At 41.9% G+C, this 27,419-nt stretch overlaps 1 protein-coding gene across 18 annotated transcripts in view; it reads left to right on the top strand.

Moving 5' to 3' along the window:
* Window positions 1-27,419, top strand: part of LOC133568754 (receptor-type tyrosine-protein phosphatase F-like) — a 621,387-nt gene that overhangs the window by 477,744 nt on the left and 116,224 nt on the right. For 11 of the 18 annotated variants that reach the window (XM_061920870.1, XM_061920869.1, XM_061920879.1 and 8 more), the window contains one exon: window positions 17,360-17,386. The exons of the other annotated variants lie outside the window; for them this stretch is intronic. In XM_061920870.1, coding sequence (XP_061776854.1) covers window positions 17,360-17,386 — 27 coding nt within the window. The remainder of the gene's footprint in view (window positions 1-17,359; window positions 17,387-27,419) is intronic. 18 annotated transcript variants of the gene reach the window in all.

The raw sequence follows: 27,419 nt of genomic DNA, 5'->3' as shown, positions 1-27,419 counted from the left end.
TCGACCTCACGATCTACTCTTCCCTCACTCGTGAACAAGAATCTGAGGTACTCAAACTCCTCTACTTAGGGCAAGATCTCCTCCCCAACCCGGAGATGGCCGAGCTTCTCACCCTATCTCTAAGGGAGAGCCCGGCCACCCGGCAGAGGAAACTCATTATACCCGTGATCTTGTCCTTTCGGTCAAAACCCTAATCTCATAACCATAGGTGAGGATGAGAACATAGATCGACCGGTAAATTGAGAGCTTTGCCTTCCGGCTCAGCTCCTTCTTCACCACAACGGATCTATACAGCATCCGCATTACTGAAGACAACCGCCTGTCGACCTCACGATCCACTCTTCCCTCACTCGTGAACAAGAATCTGAGGTATTCAAACTCCTCTACTTAGGGCAAGATCTTCTCCCCAACCCGGAGATGGCAGAGCTTCTAACCCTATCTCTAAGGGAGAGAACCGCCACCCGGCGAGGGAAACTAAATTCGGTCGCTTGTACCCATGACCTTGTCCTTTCGGTTGTAACCCAAAGCTCATGACCATAGGTGAGGATGGGAACCTAGATCGACCGGTAAATTGAGAGCTTTGCCTTCTGTCTCAGCTCCTTCTTCACCACAACGGATCGGTACAACGTCCGCATTACTGAAGACGCCGCACCGATCCACCTGTCGACGTCACGATCCACTCTTCCCTCACCCTTTGAACAAGACCCCTAGGTACTCAAACTCATCCACTTCGGGCAAGATCTTCTCCCCAACCCGGAGATGGCAGAGCTTCTCAGCCTATCTCTAAGGGAGAGAACCGCCCCCCGGGGAAGGAAACACATTTCAGCCGTTTGTACCCATGATCTTGTTCTTTCGGTCATGACCCAAAGCCCATGACCATAGGTGAGGATGGGAACGTAGATCGACCGGTAAATTGATAGCTTTGCCTTCTGGCTCAGCTCCTTCTTTACCACAACGGATCGATACAGCGTCCGCATTACTGAAGACGCCGCACCGATCCACCTGTCGACGTCACAATCCACTCTTCCCTCACCCTTTGAACATGACCCCGAGGTACTCAAACTCATCCACTTCGGGCAAGATCTTCTCCCCAACCCGGAGATATCAGAGCTTCTCACCCTATCTCTAAGGAAGAGACCCGCCACCCGGCAGAGGAAACTCATTTCAGCTGCTTGAACCCGTGATCTTGTCCTTTCGGTCATGACCCAAAGCTCATGACCATAGGTGAGGATGGGAACGTAGATCGACCGATAAATTGAGAGCTTTGCCTTCCGGCTCAGCTCCTTCTTTACCACAACTGGTCAATACAGCGTCCGCATTACTGAAGACGCCGCACCGATCCGCCTGTCGATCTCACGATCCACTCTTCCCTCACTCGTGAACAAGACCAGGAGGTACTCAAACTCCTCCACACAAGCAGCCGAAATTAGTTTCCTTTGCCATGTGGCGGGTCTCTCCCTTAGAGATAGGGTGAGAAGCTCTGCCATCCGGGAGGAGCTCAAAGTAAAGCTGGTCCTCCACATGAGGTCTGGTCAGGATGCCACCCGACTCCCTCCCTAGGGAGGTGTTTAGGGCACGTCCGACCGGTAGTAGAACACGGGGAAGACTATGTCTCCCGGCTGGCCTGGGAACGCCTCGAGATCCCCCGGGAGGAGCTGGACGAAGCGGCTGGGGAGAGGGAAGTCTGGGCTTCTCTGCTTAGGCTGCTGCCCCAGCGACCCGACCTCGGATAAGCGGAAGAAGATGGATAGATGGATAATATGCAACTATAATTATTTGTTATTTGTTTATAGTGACAAACGTTCTGTTTTAAACTGCTATATTGTCGCAATTACTTTCTTCGTCTTAGTTGAACTCCTGGAATGGAATAACTTTTTCACCGCGTTCGTCTTGTTCGCCACCGCGATCCGTTTCTCATAATTACGGAATGGCTATCCTTTTGTGTTTTATTGCCGCGCAGTATCAGTTGATGTTTTTTATCTTTATTTTTATGTCCAGAGAGCAGTGAAAAAGCCCCGCCAGACGATTGACGTGATAATGAATATCTTATAAACAAACACAAAATAACCAAGAGCGGTAACGTTAATGGAAACACGCATTCGCCCGACGCCCTCGACCGCCGCATCTCTTTTTTTTTTAAAAAAGACGACTCCTGGTTGGCGTACCCCTGCAGATACGCACAGCTGTGCCCTTGACTGCGGCGCCATTAACCCGTATTAGCATTTGTAAATATCCTCCCGTCTTCACTCCGTATCATTGTGGTGGCGAGCACGCCGTTAAAGTCACCCCTTTGACCATTTTTTTTTTTTACTGCTGCGGAATGTTTGTGTTTACGCCCACTGCTATAACGGTACATTATCGATACCACTTTTGATATTACAACCGATACTGGGGTATGAGCTGATATTCCATATCGTGGTGCTTGAGACAGTATCGTGATATAGCATTGTATTAAAGTTAAAGTACCATGAGTTGTGGTGAAATTACCCTTCTGCATTTGACCCTATTCCACCCCCTGGGAGGTGAAGGGAGCAGTGAGCAGCAACGGTGGCCACGCCCGGGAGTCATTTTTGGTGATTTAACCCCCAATTCCAAAACTTGATGCTGACTGCCAAGCAGGGAGGTAATAGTCTCAGGGCGACATATTTTACAGAGGGATGTAAAATACAGATTCTAATACTAAATGTAGTGAAGTGAATTATATTTATATAGCGCTTTTCTCTAGTGACTCAAAGCGCTTTACATAGTGAAACCCAATATCCAAGTTACATTTAAACCAGTGTGGGTGGCACTGGGAGCAGGTAGGTAAAGTGTCTTGCCCAAGGACACAACGGCAGTGACTAGGATGGCGGAAGCGGGAATCGAACCTGCAACCCTCAAGTTGCTGGCACGGGCGCTCTACCAACCGAGCTATGTACAGTAGATGCGATTAATAATTAATCGGACGAACCGAGTCCAAAAATTATGTAATTCACATAACTAAAGGTTTAGTGGCCACATGCGTGGACAGCACCTTTTAGCTCTTATTTCCAAAATCTTGTACATTACTGAATTGGGGTCCTATGGCCACTTATGTGGACACTTATACTGCCCTCTGGTGGTGTCAGAAGAGTATAACACACAGTGGAATTGGGGGGAGGGCGGGTTAAAAATAAGAATTAGCATGTCACTAAACATGAAGTACACATTTGTGTACTTATGGACTAAGTACATCGTATCAAAAGATGATTCTTAGTTTGTATTCTAATTAGGGTCCAGTAAGATCAAAGAGAGAAAAAAAGAAGCATGTAAACAAACAGCTTGGGCCTTAAGAGGTTAAATGTAAAAAAAAATAATAAATAATAATAATATTTGTCTACCTATTGTACTGCCTTGCTCACCTTTTTTTGGGGCGGTGGTACCGAAGTTATCATTGGAGCATGACCAAAAAAGGTCCTCTTGAAGTTCCACCAGTGCACAAAAGCAAGGTCCATAAAGACATGTATGAAAGAGTCTGGTGTAGATGAACTTGACTGGCTTGCACACAGTCCTTACCTGAACCTGATAAAAACACCTTTGGGATGAATTAGAACGGAGTTCTAGGCTTGGCACTCTTAGTTCCAGTGAAAGGAACTTTGAATGCTCATGGATACCAAAACATTTTGGACAATACCATGCTCCCAACCTTGTGGGAAACAGTTTGGAGCGTGCCCCTTCCTTTTCCAACATGACTGTGCACCAGTGCACAAAGCAAGGTCCTTAAAGACATGGATGACAGTGTCTGGTGTAGATGAACTTGACTGGCCTGCACAGAGTCCTGACATGAATACAATAGAACACCTTTGGGATGAATTAGAACAGAGTTCAAGGTTTGGCACTTTTAGTTCTGGTGAAGGGAACTTTAAATGCTCCAGGATACCAAAACATTTTGGACAATTCCATGGGTATGGCACTTCAAGACCATATGAGCAAAGGCAGTTGGCCTAATACAAACCCCGTTTCCATATGAGTTGGGAAATGGTGTTAGATGTAAATATAAACAGAATACAATGATTTGCAAATCCTTTTCAACCCATATTCAGTTGAATATGCTACAAAGACAACATATTTGATGTTCAAACTCATTAACTTTATTTAATTTTTGCAAATAATTTACTTAGAATTTCATGGCTGCAACACATGCCAAAGTAGTTGGGAAAGGGCATGTTCACCACTGTGTTACATCACCTTTTCTTTTAACAACACTCAATAAACGTTTGGGAACTGAGGAAACTAATTGTTGAAGCTTTGAAAGTGGAATTCTTTCCCATTCTTGTTTTATGTAGAGCTTCAGTCGTTCAACAGTCCGGGGTCTCCGCTGTCGTATTTTACGCTTCATAATGCCCCACACATTTTCTATGGGAGACAGGTCTAGACTACAGGCGGGCCAGGAAAGTAACCCACACTTTTTTTTACGAAGCCACGCTGTTGTAACATGTGCTAAATGTGGCTTGGCATTGTCTTGCTGAAATAAGCAGGGGCGTCCATGAAAAAGACGGCACTTAGATGGCAGCATATGTTGTTCCACAGGCTGTATGTACCTTTCAGCATTAATGGTGCCTTCACAGATGTGTAAGTTACCCATGCCTTGGGCACTAATGCACCCCCATACCATCACAGATGCTGGCTTTTGAACTTTGCGTCGATAACAGTCTGGATGGTTCGCTTCCCCTTTGGTCCGGATGACACCATGTCGAATATTTCCAAAAACAATTTGAAATGGGGACTCGTCAGACCACAGATCACTTTTCCACTTTGCATCAGTCCATCTGAGATGATCTCGGGCGCAGAGAAGCCGGCGGCGTTTCTGGATGTTGTTGATAAATGGCGTTCTTTTTGCATAGTTGAGCTTTAACTTGCACGTACAGATGTAATGCCAAACTGTATTTAGTGACAGTGGTTTTCTAAAGTGTTCCTGAGCCCATGTGGTGATATCCTTTAGAGATTGATGTCGGTTTTTGATACAGTGTTGTCTAAGGGATTGAAGTACACGGTCATTCAATGTTGGTTTCCGGCCATGCCGCTTACGTGGAGTGATTTGTCCGGATTCTCTGAACCTTTTGATGATATTATGGAGCGTAGATGTTGAAATCCCTAAATTTCTTGCAATTGCACTTTGAGAAAGGTTGTTCTTAAACTGTTTGACTATTTGCTCACGCAGTTGTGGACAAAGGGGTGTACCTCGCCCCATCCTTTCTTGTGAAAGACTGAGCATTTTTTGCGAAGCTGTTTTTATACCCAATCATGGCACCCACCTGTTCCCAATTAGCCTGCACACCTGTGGGATGTTCCAAATAAGTGTTTGATGAGCATTCCTCAACTTTATCAGTATTTATTGCCACCTTTCCCAACTTCTTTGTCATGTGTTGCTGGCAAATGAACATCAAATGTGTTGTCTTTGTAGCATATTCAACTGAATATGGGTTGAAAAGGATTTGCAAATCATTGTATTCTGTTTATATTTACATCTAACACAATTTCCCAACTCGTATGGAAACGGGGTTTGTACTTGCAGTCAGAATCGACCCCGATGCTTCATTGTCGACACAAGACCGCCTCGCTGAACTCACCGTGACCTCTCCTGCCAACGAGCCCTTCCCTGACAGCTCGAACACAATTAACGCATCTTGTGAGATTTGGCGCCGGAGTCAGTCGCCGCGACGCCTCTCGAAAAACCCGTTTGACGTTCCCGCCTCTGGCAAAACCCGCTGTCTTGTTTTGTTTCTTTCCTCCTCACCGGTTTTGCTCTCCAGCAGCCCTGAGAAGCCGGTTGAGTAATTCCAGCAGACTTGCGTGCAAGCAGGTTTCCCTTGATTGAGTCATCTCAACGGTTGTTTTCCCCGATAGTAGGCGGCCTGCCCGGACCTGCCTGGTATGTCAGCGAGGACCACCCAGTCATGGACTCATCTCCCCCCCCCCCCCCCCCCCTGCTCCCAAACCATGTTGACTCATGACAAATCCTCGACTCGCACGCTTGTCATCAGTGATCAATCAATCAATCAATGTTTACTTATAGAGCCCTAAATCAGCAGTGTCTCAAAGGGCTGCACAAGCCACAACGACATCCTCGGCTCAGATCCCACATCAGGGCAAGGAAAAACTCTACCCAATGGGATGACAATGAGAAACCTTGGAGAGGACCCCTCTAGGGGAGACAGGTGCAATGGATGTCGAGTGGGTCTAACATAATATTGTGAGAGTCCAGTCCATAGTGGATCGAACATAATAGTGTAAGACTCCAGTCCACAGTGGATCTAACATAATAGTGAGAGTCCAGTCCTTAGTGGATCAAATATAATAGTGTGAAAGTCCAGTCCATAGTGGATCTAACATAAAAGTGAGAACGTCCTGTTTGTAGTGGATCTAACATAATAGTTGGAGAGTCCAGTCCATTCTGGATCTAACATAATAGTGAGAGAGTCCAGTCCTCAGTGGATCTAGTTAATAGTGTGAGAGTCCAGTCCATAGTGGATCTAACATAATAGTGAGAACGTCCTGTTTGTAGTGGATCTAACATAATAGTTGGAGAGTCCAGTCCTCAGTGGATCTAGTTAATAGTGTGAGAGTCCAGTCCATAGTGGATCTAACCTAATGGTGAGAGTCCAGTCCATGGTGGATCTAACATAATAGTTGGAGAGTCCAGCCCATAATGGATCTAACATAATAGTGTGAGAGTCTACTCCGTAGTGGATCTAACATAGTAGTGAGAGAGTCCAGTAAATAGTGGATCTACAGTAAAATAATTTTGATAGTTTTAGACCATAGTGGATCTAACATAATAGTGCGAGTCCAGTCCATTGGGGATCCAACATAATAGTGAGAGTCCAGTCCATAGTGGATTAAACATAATAGTGAGAGTCCAGGCCATTGTGGATCTAACATAATAGTGTGAGAGTCCAGTCCATAGTGGATCTAACATAATAGTGTGAGAGTCCAGTCCATAGTGGATCTAACATAATAGTGAGAGTCCAGTCCATTGTGGATCTAACATAATAGTTGGAGAGTCCAGTCCATAGTGGATCTAACATAATAGTGTGAGAGTCCAGTCCATAGTGGATCTAACATAATAGTGAGAGTCCAGTCCATTGTGGATCTAACATAATAGTTGGAGAGTCCAGTCCATAGTGGATCTAACATAATAGTGAGAGAGTCCAGTCCTCAGTGGATCTAGTTAATAGTGTGAGATTCCAGTCCATAGTGGATCTAACCTAATAGTGAGACAGTCCAGTCCATAGTGGATCTAACCTAATAGTGAGAGTCCAGTCCATGGTGGATCTAACATAATAGTTGGAGAGTCCAGTCCATAGTGGATCTAACATAAAAGTGTGAGAGTCCAGTCCATAGTGGATCTAATTTAATAGTGTGAGAGTCCAGCCCATAGTGGATCTAATATAATAGTGTGAGAGTCCAGTCAACAGTGGATCTACAGTAATATAATTGTGATAGTTTAGTCCATAGTGGATCTAACATAATAGTGAGAGTCCAGTCCATAATGGATCTAACATAATAGTTTGATAGTCTACTCCGTAGTGGATCTAACATAATAGTGAGAACGTCCTGTTTGCAGTGGATCTAACATAATAGTTGGAGAGTCCAGTCCTCAGTGGATCTAGTTAATAGTGTGAGAGTCCAGTCCATAGTGGATCCAACATAATAGTGAGAGTCCAGTCCATAGTGGATCTAACATAATAGTGAGAGTCCAGTCCATAGTGGATCCAACATAATAGTGAGAGTCCAGTCCATAGTGGGGCCAGCAGGAGACCATCCCAAGCGGAGACAGGTCAGCAACGCATAGTTGACCCCAACCGATGCACAGGCCAGCAGTCCGGACTCTGGACAGCCAGCACGTCATCCATGGCCACTGGACATGTGCCCCTCCCCCTCCCCCCCTCTTACACAAGGGAGAGGGGGGCAGAGTAGAAAAGAAAAGAAACGGCAGATCAACTGGTCTAAAAAGGGGGTCTATTTAAAGGCTAGAGTATACAAATGAGTTTTAAAATGGGACTTAAATGTTTCTACTGAGGTAGCATCTCTAACTGTTACTGGGAGAACATTCCAGATTACTGGAGCCCTAATAGAAAACACTCAATAGTCCGCAGATGTTGAATCCAAAATCTCCGCACAAACTACAAACAAAAACCCGCAGACTGACTGGACATGAGACTGTGTTTGTATCGCCTCCTTCTCCAGCTGACCTTTGCCCCCTCACCTTCTCGCAGGGTTCGCCCGAGTAGAGCAGGATGCCCGCATGTGGGCGTGTGAAGCACCTCTCTGCCCGCCCCGGCCCACTCAACTCCCTCATTTCCCCGGCTAATTTTAAACCGCCGATCCCACGCTGACCGCACGATGTTATCAACCCAGTTTTGTTTTTGTTCCCCGGCGTGGCGAGCAGGAACTTCAACATGCACGAGCTTCACTTTCGCCGTTTTACTCGTGTTAACCTTTGATGTTTATTATTGTTTATACATAATGTTTTCACACATGTTAAAAAAACACACATTGTGTGTGCTAAATAATTGTATTTCTTCTTGATGATCAGCATATGTTTTACATATATATCTGGACCATGGACTTCCAGTGGATCTAACATAATAGTGAGAGTCCAGTCCATAGTGGATCTAACATAATAGTGAGAGTCCAGTCCATAGTGGATCTAACATAATAGTGAGAGTCCAGTCCATAGTGGATCTAACATAATAGTGAGAGTCCAGTCCATAGTGGATCTAACATAATAGTGTGAGTCCAGTCCATAGTGGATCTAACATAATAGTGTGAGAGTCCAGTCCATAATGGATCCAACATAATAGTGTGAGAGTCCAGTCCATTGTGGATCTAACATAATAGTGTGAGTCCAGTCCATAGTGGATCTAAAATAATAGTGAGAGTCCAGTCCATAGTGGATTTAAGATAATAGTGTGAGAGTCCAGTCCATAGTGGATCTAACATAATAGTGTGAGAGTCCAGTCCATAGTGGATCTAACATAATAGTGTGAGAGTCCAGTCCATAGTGGATCTAACATAATAGTGTGAGAGTCCAGTCCATAGTGGATCTAACATAATAGTGTGAGAGTCCAGTCCATAGTGGATCTAACATAATAGTGGGAGTCCATTCCATAGTGGATCTAACATAAAAGTGAGAGTCCAGTCCATAGTGGATCTAACATAATAGTGTGAGAGTCCAGTCCATAGTGGATCTAACATAATAGTGGGAGTCCATTCCATAGTGGATCTAACATAAAAGTGAGAGTCCAGTCCATAGTGGATCTACCATAATAGTGAGAGAGTCCAGTCCATGCTGGATCTAACATAATATTGAGAGTCCAGTCCATAGTGGATCTAACATAATGGTGTGAGAGTCCAGTCCATAGTGGATCTAACATAATAGTGAGAGAGTCCAGTCCATGCTGGATCTAACATAATAGTGAGAGTCCAGTCCATAGTGGATCTAACATAATGGTGTGAGAGTCCAGTCCATAGTGGATCTAACATAATAGTGAGAGAGTCCAGTCCATGCTGGATCTACCATAATAGTGAGAGAGTCCAGTCCATGCTGCATCTAACATAATAGTGATAGTCCAGTCCATAGTGGATCTAATATAATAGTGTGAGAGTCCAGTCCATAGTGGATCTAAGATAATAGTGTGAGTGTCCAGTCCATAGTGGATCTAACATAATAGTGTGAGAGTCCAGTCCATAGTGGATCAAACATAATAGTGAAAGTCCAGTCCAGTCCACTGTGGATCTAACATAATAGTGAGAGTCCAGTCCATAGTGGATCTAACATAATAGCGTGAGAATCCAGTCCATAGTGGATCTAACATAATAGTGAGAGAGTACAGTCCATAGTGAATCTAACATAAAAGTGAGAGTCCAGTCCATAGTGGATCTAACATAATAGTGTGAGAATCCAGTCCATAGTGGATCTAACATAATAATGATAGTCCAGTCCATAGTGGATTTAACATAAAAGTGAGAGAGTCCAGTCCATAGTGGATCTAACATAATAGTGTGAGAGTCCAGTCCATAGTGAATCTAACATTATAGTGAGAGTCCAGTCCATAGTGGATCTAACAAAATAGTGATGATCCAGTCCATAGTGGATCTAACATAATAGTGAGAGTCCAGTCCATAGTGGATCTAACATAATCGTGTGAGAGTCCAGTCCATAGTGGATCTAACATAATCGTGTGAGAGTCCAGTCCATAGTGGATCTAACATAATAGTGTTAGAGTCCAGTCTATAGAGGATCTAACATAATAGTGAGAGTCCAGTCCATAGTGGATCTAACATAATAGTGTGAGAGTCCAGTCCATAGTGGATCTAACATAAAAGTGAGAGTCCAGTCCATAGTGGATCTAACATAATATTGTGAGAGTCCAGTCCATAGTGGCTTCAGCAGTAGACCATCTAAAATGGAGACAGCTCAGCAGCACAGAGACGTCCCCAACTGATGCACAGATAAGTGGTCCACCCCGAGTCCAGACCTTGGACAGCTCGCGTCTCATCTTCGCTCACCAAATAATAAAGACACATCCATTATAGCAGGCATCAGAAAAAAAGTATTATTTGTGGCGCGTGTGAAGTGGCCGTGCTTGTGAAGGTCAATATCTAGTCTGGCAGTGTTTGCCCACATTCACCAGCACTTTCTCAGCCTGATTTGGTTTGACTGCTGATGCGATTCCCTCCACCGGTGTGTGTGTGTGTGTGTGTGTGTGTGTGTGTGTGTGTGTGTGTGTGGTGTGTACGTGAGCCATGCTTCACCGCCTCAGATAGCGGGCATGAATAGAAATAGAAAGAAAAGAGCACCTCCACCCTTTTCGCTCCATCACTCCTCCAGATCGGCACAAATCTCAGCCCGTGTCGTCATATTGGCAACCACTGCAGCCGGCAACAAATGACGCCACTCGCTCTGCAGCCGCGGCTCTTATCAGCTCTGCGGTGCCTTTGTAAATATAACTAGGAGTGGAGGGGGGGTCGTTTATGCCATTAAGTTTGCCCCCCCTGCAGTATAAGCAAGAAAAGGTGTTATGTCTGAGGTTGGAGATGAAGTGTCACCGTGGTCTTCAGCCTTCAGGGGACTGCAGCTCAGTTGTACGCCAGTGCCGATGCAGTCAAGCCTGACTATAGAATAAATGTATATCGTGATATAGTATTTTTATTTAAGTGACACAATACGCTCTGTACTTTGGCAAAAGTGGGGTTGAAGAGGAAGTACCACACATAAACATAATGAGGCTTGATTTTCAGAATAAAACTCTTTAGTATCGGTAAATATACTGTTATTTCTAGACCATAGGGCGCACCGAATTTAAATTAAATTTAAATTACACATTACGCTCTGTACTTTTGCAAAGAAGGGTTAAAGAGGAAGTACCACACATAAACAGAGTGAATCGTGTTTGATTTTCAGAATAAAATGCTCTATGGCGTTGGTAAAAAAAAGGAATTTCCAGGAACAAAGGGCGCACCGGACTAAATTTAAATTTAAACTACACATTATGCTCTGTAATTTGGCAAAGGTGGGGTTGAAGAGGAAGTACCACACATAAACATAATGAATCTGCTTGGTTTTCAGAATAAAACGCTCTATGGCATTGGTAAATATACCTTATTTTCCGGACCATGGGGCGCACCGGGTTAAATTTCAATTTAAGTTACAAATTACGCTCTGTAAATTGGCAAATATGGGGTTAAAGGTTAAGCACGACACAAACATAATGAATGTGCTTGATTTTCAGAATAAAATGCTCTATGGCATTGGTAAAGAAACCGTATTTTCCGGACCATAGGGGGCGCACCGGACTAAACTTAAATTTAAATTACAAATTACGGTCTGTAATTTGGCAAAGGTGGTGTTGAAGAGGAAGTACCACACATAAACATAATGAAGCTGCTTGGTTTTCAGAATAAAACGCTCTATGGCATTGGTAAATATACCTTATTTTCCGGACCATAGGGCGCAACGGACTTAACTTAAATTGAAATGACAAATTACGCTCCGTAATTTGGCAAAAGTGGGGTTGAAAAGGAAGTACCACACATAAACATAATGAGGCTTGATTTTCAGAATAAAACTCTTTAGTATTGGTAAATATACCGTTATTTCTAGACCATAGGGCGCACCGAATTTAAATTAAATTTAAATTACACATTACGCTCTGTACTTTTGCAAAGAAGGGTTAAAGAGGAAGTACCACACATAAACAGAGTGAATCTTGTTTGATTTTCAGAATAAAATGCTCTATGGCGTTGGTAAAAAAAAGGAATTTCCAGGAACAAAGGGCGCACCGGACTAAATTTAAATTTAAACTACACATTATGCTCTGTAATTTGGCAAAGGTGGGGTTGAAGAGGAAGTACCACACATAAACATAATGAATCTGCTTGGTTTTCAGAATAAAACGCTCTATGGCATTGGTAAATATACCCTATTTTCCGGACCACGGGGCGCACCGGATTAAATTTAAATTTAAATTACAAATTACGCTCTGTAATTTGGCAAATATGGGGTTAAAGGTTAAGCACGACACAAACATAATGAATGTGCTTGATTTTCAGAATAAAATGCTCTATGGCATTGGTAAATAAACCGTATTTTCTGGACCATAGGGCGCACCGGACTTAACTTAAATTTAAATGACAAATTACGCTCCGTAATTTGGCAAAGGTGGGGTTGAAGAGGAAGTACCACACATAAACATAATTAATCTTGCTTGATTTTCAGAATAAAACGCTCCATGGCATTGGTAAATAAACCGTATTTTCCGGACCATAAGCCGCACCGGACTAAATATAAATTTAAATGACACATTACGCCATGTAATTTGGCTTAGGTGGGTTTGAAGAGGAAGTACCACACATAAACCTAATTAATCTTGCTTGATTTTCAGAATAAAACGTTCCATGGCATTGTTAAATAAACCGTATTTTCTGGACCATAGGGCGCACTGGATTTAACTTAAATTTAAATGACAAATTACGCTCTGTAATTTGGCAAAAGTGGGGTTGAAGAGGAAGTACAACACATAAACATAATGAGGCTTGATTTTCAGAATAAATTGCTATATGGCATTGGTAAATATACTGTATTTTCCGGACTATAGGGCGCACCGGACTAAATTTAAATGACAAATTATGCCCTGTAATTTGGCAGAGATGGGGTTGAAGAGGAAGTACCACACATAAACCTAATTAATCTTGCTTGATTTTCAGAATAAAATGCTCTATGGCATTGGTAGATAGACCGTATTTTCTGGACCATAGGGCGCACCGGATATAAATTCAAATTTAAATTACACATTGCGCTCTGTAATTTGGCAAATGTGGGGTTGAAGAGGAATTACCACACATAAACATAATGAATCTGCTTGATTTTCAGAATAAAATGCTCTATGGCATCGGTAAATATACCGTATTTTCCGGACCGTAAGGCGCACCAGACTAAACTTAAATTTAAATGACAAATTACGCTCTGTAATTTGGCAGAGATGGGGTTGAAGAGGAAGTACCACACATAAACATAATGAATCTTGCTTGGTTTTTCAGAATAAAATGCTCTATGGCATTGGTAATATAAAAACGTATTTTCCGGAACATAGGGCGCACCGGATTAAATATTAATTTAAATGACACATTACGTTCTGTAATTTGGCAAAAGTGAGGTTGAAGAAGAAGTACCACACATAAACATAATGAGGCTTGATTTTCAGAATAAATTGCTATATGGCATTGGTAAATATACTGTATTTTCCGGACCATAAGGCGCACCGGACTAAACTTAAATTTAAATTACAAATTACGCTCTGTGATTTGGCAGAGATGGGGTTGAAGAGGAAGTACCACACATAAACATAATAAGGCTTGATTTTCAGAATAAAACTCTCTGTGGTATTGGAAAATATATCGTTATTTCCGGACCATAGGGCGCACCGGACTAAATTTAAATGACAAATTATGCTCTTTAATTTGGCAGAGATGGGGTTGAAGAGGAAGTACGACATATAAACATAATGAATCTGCTTGATTTTCAGAATAAAATGCTCTACGGCATTGATAAATATACCGTTATTTCCGGACCATAGGGCGCACCGGATTAAATTTAAATTTTAATTACACATTACGCTTTATAATTTGGCAAAGATTGGGTTGAAGAGGAAAAAATATAAATGAATTAAGTTATTTATACAGCCCTAAATCAGGAGTGTCTCAAAGGGCTGCACAAGCCACAGCGACATCCTCGGTTCAGATCCCACATCAGGGCAAGGGAAAACTCAACCCAATGGGATGACAATGAGAAAACTTGGAGGGGACCACAGATGTGGGGACCCCCGGCCCCTAGGCAACCGGTGCAAGAGACGTCGAGTAGATCTGGTTAGTAGTTTGAGAGTCAATTCCATAGTGGATCTAACATAATAGTGTGAGAGTCCAGTCCATAGTGGATCTAACATAATAGTGTGAGAGTCCAGTCCATAGTGGATCTAACATAATAGTGTGACAGTCCAGTCCATAGTGGATCTAACATGATAGTGAGAGTCCAGTCCATAGTGGAGCTAACATAATAGTGAGAGTCCAGTCCATAGTGGATCTAACATAATAGTGTGAGAGTCCAGTCCATAGTGGAGCTAACATAATAGTGAGAGTCCAGTCCATAGTGGAGCTAACATAATAGTGAGAGTCCAGTCCATAGTGGAGCTAACATAATAGTGAGAGTCCAGTCCATAGTGGAGCTAACATAATAGTGAGAGTCCAATCCATAGTGGATCTAACATAATAGTGAGAGTCCAGTCCATAGTGGATCTAACATAATATTGAGAGTCCAGTCCATAGTGGAGTTAACATAATAGTGAGAGTCCAGTCCATAGTGGAGTTAACATAATAGTGAGAGTCCAGTCCATAGTGGAGCTAACATAATAGTGAGAGTCCAGTCCATAGTGGATCTAACATAATAGTGAGAGTCCAGTCCATAGTGGAGCTAACATAATAGTGAGAGTCCAGTCCATAGTGGAGCTAACATAATAGTGAGAGTCCAATCCATAGTGGATCCAACATAATAGTGAGAGTCCAGTCCATAGTGGATCTAACATAATATTGAGAGTCCAGTCCATAGTGGAGTTAACATAATAGTGAGAGTCCAGTCCATAGTGGAGTTAACATAATAGTGAGAGTCCAGTCCATAGTGGATCTAACATAATAGTGAGAGTTCAGTCCATAGTGGATCCAACATAATAGTGAGAGTCCAGTCCATAGTGGATCTAACATAATAGTGAGACTTCAGTCCATAGTGGATCCAACATAATAGTGAGAGTCCAGTCCATAGTGGAGCTAACATAATATTGAGTGTCCAGTCCATAGTGGATCTAACATAATAGTGAGACTTCAGTCCATAGTGGATCCAACATAATAGTGAGACTCCAGTCCATAGTGGATCTAACATAATAGTGTGAGAGTCCAGTCCATAGTGGATCTAACATAATAGTGTGAGTCTAGTCCATAGTGGATCCAACATAATAGTGAGAGTCCAGTCCATAGTGGAGCTAACATAATATTGAGTGTCCAGTCCATAGTGGATCTAACATAATAGTGAGACTTCAGTCCATAGTGGATCCAACATAATAGTGAGAGTCCAGTCCATAGTGGATCTAACATAATAGTGAGAGTCCAGTCCATAGTGGATCTAACATAATAGTGAGACTTCAGTCCATAGTGGATCCAACATAATAGTGAGACTTCAGTCCATAGTGGATCCAACATTATAGTGAGAGTCCAGTCCATAGTGGAGCTAACATAATATTGAGAGTCCAGTCCATAGTGGATCCAACATAAACGTAAGAGTCCAGTCCATAGTGGATCCAACATAATATTGAGAGTCCAGTCCATAGTGGATCCAACATAATAGTAAGAGTCCAGTCCATAGTGGATCTGACATAATAGTGAGAGTTCAGTCCATAGTGGATCTAACATAATAGTGAGAATCCAGTCCATAGTGGAGCTAACATAATTGTGAGCGTCCAGTCCATAGTGGATTTAACATAATAGTGTCGGAGTCCAGTCCATAGTGAGGCCAGCAGGAGATCATCTTGAGTAGAGACAGGTCAGCAGCACAGAGATGTCCCCAACCGATGCACAGATGAGCGGTCCACCCTGGGTTCCGACTCTGGACAGCCAACACTTCATCCATGGCCACCGGACCTGTGTTTTTCCCCTTTCACAAGAGAGAGGGGGGCAGAGTAGAAAAGAAAAGAAGCGGCAGATGAACTGGTCTAAAAGGAGGTCTATTTAAAGGCTAGAGTATACAAATGAGTTTTAAGGTGAGACTTAAATGCTTCTACTGAGGTAGCATCTCGAACTGTTACCGGGAGGGCATTCCAGAGTACTGGAGCCCCAATAGAAAACGCTCTACAGCCCGCAGACTTTTTTTGGGCTCTGGGAATCACTAATAAGCCGGAGTTCTTTGAACGCAGATTTCTTGCCGGGACATATGGTACAATACAATCAGCAAGATAGGATAGAGCTAGACCGTGTTGTATTTTCTACGTAAGTAGTAAAACCTCAAAGTCGCATCTTGGAAGCCAGTATAGGTATATATGTACGGTATATAAAGGTATAATATGACCAAACTTTTTTGTTCTTCTCAAAAGTCTAGCACAGTCTGTATTTGGTATCCCCAAACCTTGCCAAGCCAACCTTCTGTCCCAGGTAAGTCCCCCCCCCCCCCCCCTCCCTCCCCCAATGCCCATCAGTGGTTTTCTTGGCTATGCAGCTAGTTGTCGCTAAATGGCATCGGTGGCATTCCGCATCAACGGGTTCGATGTCCCGGCGCTAGTACAGTGCGGGCGCTCGCTAATAAGATTTCACGCTCCGCGTCGGCGCCGGCGGCGGGAAATGGGCTTCGGCGTCCCCCCGGGAATGTTTGGGGCAAAAAGCGAGAGGCGAGTGCTTGGAAAACATATTGAAATGTGATGAATAAAAAAAAGGGTAAGCGGCAAGTAGCGAGGGAAAATGGGGGGAGAAGTGTCCCGCTAATGGACGCCTTCAAGATTGATAGGCAGGAGCGGAAACAAGGCAGTGCATCATCATAACGCAAAGTTTTCAAACCACACCCGACCTTGATGACACACTTTGTTCATTGGACTTTTTTTACTGCCTCGCCTCCATCACGCTCCTCTACCGCATGACACCTACATCCATCTGTCTTGCAGCAGGAAAAAAAAAAAAAAAGTCTCCCGGCTTTTTTTTTTGGTTTGTTTTCTCCATGTCTGTTGTTTTGCCTCTGACTCATTCTCCCCCCCCCCCTTCCTCATCCACCCCGCCCCATGTCCTGTGTCTGTCTCCTCTCCATCAGTGGAATATTCAGGACTCCACCGAGCATGTGAGTAGTCCTCATGTGTGCTGCTGGGTTTGGTCGTGTTCCAGGGTCCCAGGTCCGCAGTTTGGGGGTGTTGTGTTTTGTACCTGTGGTTGTGTGTGTGTGTGTGTTTTGGAAAAATGGGGACATCACTCTGTTTACACACTGTTTAGGGGATTTCTGACGGTATGGGGACCCAAAAAAAAAAGTCCCTTTTTAAATGCCTAAGTGATTTTTTTTCAAGCTTTGGCCCCTAAAACATGTTTACTGGTTAGTTTAGGTGTGAGGCATTTGCACAACAGCCCCCTCATCGGGCTGTAGCTGGTACTGCACTCGCTGCTATTTCTTTTAAAAGGTCCTCAGTAGTCACGAACAAATGTGTTAAAGTTGAATTTAAAGTACCCATGGTTGTCACACACACACTAGGTGTGGCGAAATTATTCTCTGCATTTGCCCCTTCACCCTTGATCACCCCCCTGGGAGGTGAGGGGAGCAGTGAGTAGCAGCGGGGGCCGCACCCGGGAATAATTTTTGGTGATTTAACCCCCAATTCCTACCCTTGATGCTGAGTGCCAAGCAGGGAGGTAATGGGTCCCATTTTTATAGCCTTCGGTATGACTGACGGCCTGAGATCGGTAGGCCGTGAGTTCAAACCCCACTCACGGCCTGAGATCGGTAGGCTGTGAGTTCAAACCCCGGCCGAGTCATACCGAAGACTATACAAGTGGGACCCTTAAATGAATTATGCAAAATGATTTAAATTTGGTCCCCATGAACCATATTAACTCTTTTTTCCCCAGGGTCCCCAGTAAGTATGAACAGCACATTACTTCATCAATCCAGAGATTTAAAGACGTGTATGAGCTAACTGGGCAGTGCACATTTTACCCCAAAAATTGTATGCCTCCACAACCTGTAGAAAGGGCGGTCCCCACAAGTCATGAACAACATCTTGGTCCCCATTCCAAATGATAACCAGTGTGTGTGTGTGTGAGTGGGTGTGTGGGTGTGTGTGTGTTTGGATTCAAAGTCATGCTACGTGCAGTGTTGTGAACGGGTTCGAGTTCAGTCCTCACAATAAAATTCCAACCAAAGCTAGAGACACCCAATTGGGGTTTTTGATGGTCAAACAGTAAAAACAAAAACCTGGAGAAAGTACATTCTACACCAGGGGTCGGGAACTTTTTGGGCCTGTGGAGCCATGAAGGCCAAATATTTTAAAATGTATTTTATATTTTATTTATATTTTCAAAAATATAACATGTTAACTAATATTTTTAGTAAACTAGTTACAACTATGGGTATGTGATATAGGTGTTGATGCGCTAACTTTAACCTGCGGGGGAACCTCACTCCATTCCCTTTCCACCAATCCGTGTTGGAGATACAGTAAACCCCCAAAACTATTCACACATTACAGGAAAATAAGCTCTGACGTACGATTTATTGTAAACCATGCCAACACAATTACGTAATGTTAGCTTGGCTGTACTCTTTGTTATTGTACCAATGTGTTGGTTAGATTGCAGCATCATGTTGGGTATTGCGCATCTTTTAGTGAATAAAAAAAACAATGCCTGATACAGGCAATTAAAATTATTCGGAATGTAAAGTTGACTAGAATGCTCCAACTGGTGGTCCCCTTTATTTAGAAAAGTACCGAAAAGTAACGGGACAACACTAGTATCTACAGTATAGTCCGATATCATTGATATTTTCAAAAATGTAACATGCTAACTAATATTTTTAGTCAACTAGTTAAAATTTTGGGTGTGTGATAAAGGTGTTGATGCGCTAACTTTAACCTCATGGGAAACCTCACTAGGCAATATAAATTGTTTGGAACGTAAAGATGATTGGCGGAACTTTTTAAACAGTGCGGAATATTTTGCCAAATCAATTAATTAATCAATGTTTACTTATTTAGCCCTAAGGCAATGTTTACTTATTTAGCCCTAAATCAATGTTTACTTATTTAGCCCTAAGTCAATGTTTACTTCTAAAGCCCTCAATCAATGTTTACTTATTTAGCCCTAAATCAATGTTTACTTATTTAGCCCTAAATCAATGTTTACTTCTATAGCTCTAAACCAATATTTACTTATTTAACCCTAAATCAATGTTTACTTATTTAGCCCTAAATCAATGTTTACTTCTATAGCTCTAAATCAATGTTTACTTATTTAACCCTAAATCAATGTTTACTTATATAGCCCTAAATCAATGTTTACTTCTATAGCTCTAAATCAATGTTTACTTATTTAACCCTAAATCAATGTTTACTTATTTAGCCCTAAATCAATGTTTACTTATTTAGCCCTAAATCAATGTTTACTTATTTAGCCCTAAATCAATGTTTACTTATATAGCCCTAAATCAATGTTTACTTATGTAGCCCTAAATAAATGTTTACTTATATAGCCCTAAATTAATGTTTACTTATATAGCCCTAGGTCAATGTTTACTTATATAGCCCTAAATCAATGTTTACTTATATAGCCTTGAATCAATGTTTACTTATATAGCCCTAAATTAATGTTTACTTATTTAGCGCTAAATCAATGTTTACTTATATAACCCCAAATCAATGTTTACTTATATAGCCCTAAATCAATGTTTACTTATATAACCCTAAATCAATGTTTACTTACATAGCCCTAAATACATTTTTACTTATATAGCCCCGAATCAATGTTTACTTATATAGCCCTAAATCAATGTTTATTTATATAACAATAAATCAATGTTTACTTATTTAACCCTAAGTCAATGTTTATTTATATAGCCGTAAATCAATGTTTACATATATAGCCCTAAATTAATGTTTACTTATTTAGCGCTAAATCAATGTTTACTTATATAACCCCAAATCAATGTTTACTTACATAGCCCTAAATCAATGTTTATTTATATAACACTAAATCAATGTTTACTTATTTAACCCTAAGTCAATGTTTATTTATATAGCCGTAAATCAATGTTTACTTATATAGCCCTAAATTAATGTTTACTTATTTAACCCTAAATCAATGTTTGCTTATATAGCCCTAAATCAATGTTTTCTTGTATAGCCCTAAATCAATGTTTACTTCTATAGCCCTAAATCAATGTTTACTTATATAGCCCTAAGTCAATGTTTACTTATATAGCCCTAAGTCAATGTTTACTTACATAACCCTAAATCAATGCTTAATTATATAGCCCTAAATCAATGTTTACTTATATAGCCCTAAATCAATGTTTACTTACATAGCCCTAAATCAATGCTTACTTATATAGCCCTAGGTCAATGTTTACTTATATAGCCCTAAAAAAGCCATTCATAGAAGGTGAATTCATTAAAAAGTGCATGTTATATTTTTTAAGAAATCTTTTCTTGCGGCCCAGTAAATTGAGTTTGAGACCCCAGCTGTAATATCTTACTGAGATCATTTAGGACCAAAACCCCTTAAAACAAGTAAAACACTCTAACATAAAATCAGCTTAGTTTGAAATAAGCAAATATCGCCCTTTATTTGACATATTTCATCTTACTTAGATTTCAGTTTTTTGCAAGCAGCCAGGAAAACAGTGATATTTACACCAGGTTTTTCGATTATTCAAATAGCAAACTTGTGCGTGCCCCCTGCTGGTCGCTGCCAACAATCGCACGTTGCCGAATGATAAGCAAGACGACAAAAGCTCATTAGTTGGAGAATTAGATGGATTTACCTCCATCAAATTCCATCCATCATGCTGGCGAAGCCTCCCTATGTTCTATATTTATCGGTTGGCGCAGCCTTGAAGCGTGAAGACGAAGCTCAGCGATGTTCGCCGGCGGCATGATTCTCAGTGAGCATTGGGGGTGCGGGCGTGCTGGTCCGAGCCGCAGCGTCGTCAGGAGACGTAAATTAAGCGTGGCTGACCTGCTGTTTTACCTCCACACGCCGTGGTGCTGCACCGTTATCAGGGCGGGCGATGTTTTCATCAGCCCGTCTTCCGCGATTGCCCCGCGGCCCTTCCTGCGACGGCAGCTGACTGTTGTCACGCGGCTCTTTCTCACGCTTTATTACCTCTCAGTCATCATGAACGCTGGTGCGTGTCGCCAGTTCAGCGGCCAGGTGTCACAACAACAAAATAGTGCGTTCAGCTGTCGATCTGGAACAAAGAGATTTTTTTCTTTTATCAAAAGAATAATTCATCTGCACCTTCCTTCATGACGGATGTTTCCTCCCTGACAGGAAATGTGAGACCGACCTGCAGGGACCGTGTTTAAAGGGGAACATTATCACCAAACCTATGCAAGCGACAATATATACCTTGATGTTGCAGAAAAAAGACCATGTATTTTTTTAACCGATTTACGAACTCTAAATGGGTGAATTTTGGCAAATTAAACGCCTTTCTGTTTATCGGTCTTGTAGCGATGACGTCAGAAAGTGACAAACACCGGGTCTCAGCTCTGTTATTTTCCGTTTTTTCGACTATTTTTTGGAACCTTGGAGACATCATGCCTCGTCGGTGTGTTGTCGGAGGGTGTAACAACACTAACAGGGAGGGATTCAAGTTGCACCACTGGCAAGAAATCTTCCGCCATTGAATGTGCCAAAGTGTTTTCACATTTGACCGGCGATGCTAAGACAGACATGGCACAGAGATGTATGGATAACCTGCAGATGCATTTGCAACCATAAAGTCAACAAAATCACAAAGGTGCGTTTTGTTCATGTTGTTGACTTATGTGCTAATCAGACATATTTGGTCGCGGCATGACTGCCAGCTAATCGATGCTAACATGCCACGCTAATCGATGCTACCATGCTATTTACGCTAGCTGTATGTACATTTGAAACTAGATACCCGCATTTAATGCGAAACAAACACTTACCAATCGACGGATTTAAGTTGCTCCAGTGTCACAAGATGCGAAAGTCCTAATCGTTTGGTCCGCACATTTTACAGTCATCACAACGCCGCGGCGTGAACGCACGGCCGCTTCACTGGTGCGTGTCGCCAGTTCAGCGGCCAGGTGTCACAACAACAAAATAGTGCGTTCAGCTGTCGATCTGGAACAAAGAGATTTTTTTCTTTTATCAAAAGAATAATTAATCTGCACCTTCAGTCATGACGGATGTTTCATCTCTGACAGGAAATGTGAGACCGACCTGCAGTGACCGTGTTTAAAGGGGAACATTATCACCAAACCTATGTAAGCGTCAATATATACCTTGATGGTGCAGAAAAAAGACCATGTATTTTTTTAACCGATTTCCGAACTCTAAATGGGTGAATTTTGGCCAATTAAACGCCTTTCTGTTTATCGGTCTTTTAGCGATGACATCAGAAAGTGACAAACACCGGGTCTCAGCTCTGTTATTTTCCGTTTTTTCGACTATTTTTTTGGAACCTTGGAGACATCATGCCTTGATGGTGTGTTGTCGGAGGGTGTAACAACACTAACAGGGAGGGAGTCAAGTTGCACCACTGGCAAGAAATCTGCCGCCATTGAATGTGCCAAAGTGTTTTCACATTTGACCGGCGATGCTAAGACAGACATGGCACAGAGATGTATGGATAACCTGCAGATGCATTTGCAACCATTAAGTCAACGAAATCACAAAGGTGCGTTTTGTTGATGTTGTTGACTTATGTGCTAATCAGACATATTTGGTCGCAGCATGACTGCCAGCTAATCGATACTAACATGCCACGCTAATCGATGCTACCATGCTATTTACGCTAGCTGTATGTACATTTGAAACTAGATACCCGCATTTAATGCGAAACAAACACTTACCAATCGACGGATTTAAGTTGCTCCAGTGTCACAAGATGCGAAAGTCCTGATCGTTTGGTCCGCACATTTTACCGGCGATGCTAATAAGGCAGCCATGCTATGGGCCACTTCATTAGGTACACCCACGCTATGGCCGAATAGCGACAATAGCTATTCGCTCAATGGCTTCATTTTCGTTTTCGCTATCTGCCTCCATACTCCGACCATCTGTTTCAATACATGCGTAATCTGTTGAATCGCTTAAGCCGCTGAAATCCGAGTCTGAATCCGAGCTAATGTCGCTATATCTTGCTGTGGTAACCGCCATGTTGTTTGTATTGGCAGCACTGTATGATGTCACAGGGAAATGGAGAGTCGCATCGCAAATAGTGAAAATCAAGAACTTTAAAGCTTTTTTTAGGGATATTCCGGGACGTGTAAAATTTTGAAAAAAACTTTGAAAAATAAAACATGCCACTAGGAAACTGATTTTTATTGTTTTTAACCCTTTTGAAATTGTGATAATGTTCCCCTTTAAGTGTTTAAAGGAACAATGATGGATAGAAATTATTTGAGCCAGGGTTCACCAACGCGGTGCCCGCGGGCACCAGGTCGCCCGTAAGGACCAGATGAGTCGCCCACTGGCCTGTTCTAAAAATAGCTCAAATAGCAGCACTTACCAGTGAGCTGCCTCTACATTTTTAAATTTATTTATTTACTAGCAAGCTGGTCTGACTTTGCTCGACATTTTTAATTCTAAGAGAGACAAAACTCAAATAGAATTAGAAAATCCAAGAAAATATTTTAAAGACTTGGTCTTCACTTGTTTATATGAATTCATTTATTTTATTCCTTTGCTTCTTATAACTTTCAGAAAGACAATTTTAGAGAAAAAATACAACCTTAAAAATGATTTTAGGATTTTTAAACACATATACCTGACAATTTTTTATTTATTTTTTTATTGTAAAGAATACTAAATACATTTCAATTTAATTCTTCATTTTAGCTTCTGTTTTTTCAACGAAGAATATTTGTGAAATATTTCTTCAAACTTATTATGATTAAAATTCAAAAAAAATATTCGTCTTTGATGGAAATATAGCTTGTTCCAATTTGTTATATATTCTAACAAAGTGCAGATTGAATTTTAACCTATTTAAAACACGTCATCAAAATTCTAAAAGATAATCTATATCAGGAAAAATTACGAATGATGTTCCATAAATTATTTTTTTAATTTTTATAAAAAATACTAAAATTAGCTAGTTTTTCTCCTCTTTTTTTCGATTGAATTTTGAATTTTAAAGAGTCGAAATATATTTATAAAAATATTTATCTGTTTCTATATATAATTATTGCGAGAAATCATTAAGATGATCAGTGTTTCCACAAAGATAAATATCATTAATTATTAATAATAACATAGAGGTAAAAGTAAATTGAGCAAATAGGCTATTTCTGGCAATTTATTTAAGTGTGTATCAAACTGGTAGCCCTTCGCATTAATCAGTACCCAAGAAGTAGCTCTTGGTTTCAAAAAGGTTGATGACCCCTGATCTAGGCAATACCACATGAGTACAGACTTCCGCCAGGCCTTATCTCCATCCATCCATCTTTTTCGGCTTATCCGAGGTCGTGTCGCGGGGGCAGCAGCCTAAGCAGGGAAGCCCAGACTTCCCTCTCCCCAGCCACTTTGTCCAGCTCCTCCCAGCGAATCCCGAGGCGTTCCCAGCCGGGAGACATAGTCTTCCCAACGTGTCCTGGGTCTTCCCCGTGGCCTCCTACCGGGCATCCTGACCAGATGCCCGTAACACCTCATCTGGATCCTCTCCATGTGGAGGAACAGCAGCTTTACTTTGAGCTTCTCACCCTATCTCTAAGGGAGAGACCTGCAGGCCCGCCGAGGAAACTCATTGTACCCGTGATCTTGTCCTTTCGGTCTAAACCCAAAGCTCATGACCATAGGTGAGGATGGGAATGTAAATCGACCGGTAAATTGAGAGCTTTGCCTTCCGGCTCAGCTCCTTCTTCACCACAACGGATCGATACAGCGTCCGCATTACTGAAGACGCCGCACCGATCCGCCCGTGGACCTCACCATCCACTCTTCCCTCACTCGTGAACAAGACTCCGAGGTACTTGAACTCCTCCACTTGGGGCAAGATCTTCCCAACCTGGAGTTGGCAGAGCTTCTCACCCTATCTCTAAGGGAGAGCCCTGCCAGCCGGCGAAGGAAACTCATTGTACCCGTGATCTTGTCCTTTCGGTCTTAACCCAAAGCTCATGACCATAGGTGAGGATGGGAATGTAGATCGACCGGTAAATTGAGAGCTTTGCCTTCCGGCTCAGCTCCTTCTTCACCACAACGGATCGCTACAGCGTCCGCATTACTGAAGACGCCGCACCGATCCGCCCGTGGACCTCACCATCCACTCTTCCCTCACTCGTGAACAAGACTCCGAGGTACTTGAATCCTCCACTTTGGGCAAGATCTCCCCAACCCGGAGTTGGCAGAGCTTCTCACCCTATCTCTAAGGGAGAGACCCGCCACCCGGCGAAGGAAACTTCCATCCTTCCGACTTGTCGAGCGTTTTGTCCAAAGCGGGCGTGTCCAAAATGCGACCCGGGGGGTCATTTGCGGCCGTAGGTAATTTTTTAACGGACCCACGGCACATTTTAAAAATACAAATGAAACATTTTTAAAACGTAAAAAGTGATATAAAGGAGCAAACAGGCGAAATGTAACAAGAAAATGTTGCAATGTTTACTCTAATATTCTACTCAGTGACCTAGTGGTTAGAGTGTCCGCCTTGAGATCGGTAGGTTGTGAGTTCAAATCCCGGCTGAGTCGTACCAAAGACTATAAAAATGGGACCAATTACCTCCCTGCTTGGCACTCAGCGTCAAGGGTTGGAATTGGTGGTTAAATCAGCATAAATGATTCCCGGGCGTGGCACCGCTGCTGCTCACTGCTCTCCTCACTTCCCAGTGGGTGATCAAGGGGATGGGTCGAATGCAGACGACAAATTTCACCACACTTAGTGTGTGTGTAACAATCATTGGTACTTTAACTTTAACACAAAGCTGCCCTTTGTGTTTCTTTCTTTAAAAAATAATAATGAATCAAAATCAATGTCATTAGGAATTATTGACCTATTCAAGGTTCCAATTACGTCACGTTAAATTTTTTGGGGGAAAATGTTGCATATTTTGTGTTTGCCATATAAAAAACGGTGCTGTTTTTTTTTAAAAAGAAGGGCCTAAAATGAACAAAAAAAAACATAAACAACAATAAAACGGATAGATCTGAAGTTGATCTCGAGATTATTGTGTTAAAAGTAAACAGTAAAAAAAAAAGTATTTTTTTTTTTTTAACACTTTCATGAGTAGGACCCTTTTGGATCCCCAATAGTTTTAGTGTGATTTGTTTTTAAGTGTCATTGCTCAAAAAATAATAATGAATCAAAATCAATGTCATTAGGAATTATTGACCTATTCAAGGCTCCAATTACGTCACGTTAAATTTTCCACTTTGAGATATTTTTGGGGGAAAATGTTATATATTTTGTGTTTGCCATATAGAAAACTGAGCTGTTTTTTTAAAAGAAGGGCCTAAAATGAACCAAAAAACCATAAACAACAATAAAACGGATAGATCTGAAGTTGATCTCGAGATTATTGTGTTAAAAGTAGACATTAAAAAAATGTATAATTTATTTTTTAACACTTTCATGAGTAGGACCCTTTTGGATCCCCAATAGTTTTAGTGTGATTTGTTTTTAAGTGTCATTGCTCAAAAAATAATAATGAATCAAAATCAATGTCAGTAGGAATTACCGACATATTCAAGGCTCCAATTACGTCACGTTAAATTTTCCACTTTGAGATATTTTGGGGGGAAAATGTTGCATATTTTGTGTTTGCCATATAAAAAACTGAGCTGTTTTTTTAAAAGAAGGGCCTAAAATGAACAAAAAAAACCATAAACAACAATAAAACGGATAGATCTGAAGTTGATCTCGAGATTATTGTGTTAAAAGTAAACAGTAAAAAAATGTATTTTTTTTTTTAACACTTTCATGAGTAGGACCCTTTTGGATCCCCAATAGTTTTAGTGTGATTTGTTTTTAAGCGGCATTGCTCAAAAAATAATAATGAATCAAAATCAATGTCATTAGGAATTACCGACGTATTCAAGGGCCCTGCGATGAGGTGGCGACTTGTCCAGGGTGTACTCCGCCTTCTGCCCGATTGTAGCTGAGATAGGCGCCAGCGCCCCCCGCGACCCCGAAAGGCAAT

Source organism: Nerophis ophidion, linkage group LG14 (genome assembly GCF_033978795.1).
Source record: "Nerophis ophidion isolate RoL-2023_Sa linkage group LG14, RoL_Noph_v1.0, whole genome shotgun sequence".
NCBI classification, from domain to species: domain Eukaryota; kingdom Metazoa; phylum Chordata; class Actinopteri; order Syngnathiformes; family Syngnathidae; genus Nerophis; species Nerophis ophidion.
The sequence above is the reverse complement of the archived record's forward strand: the minus strand, read 5'-3'. Positions and strand labels throughout refer to the sequence as shown.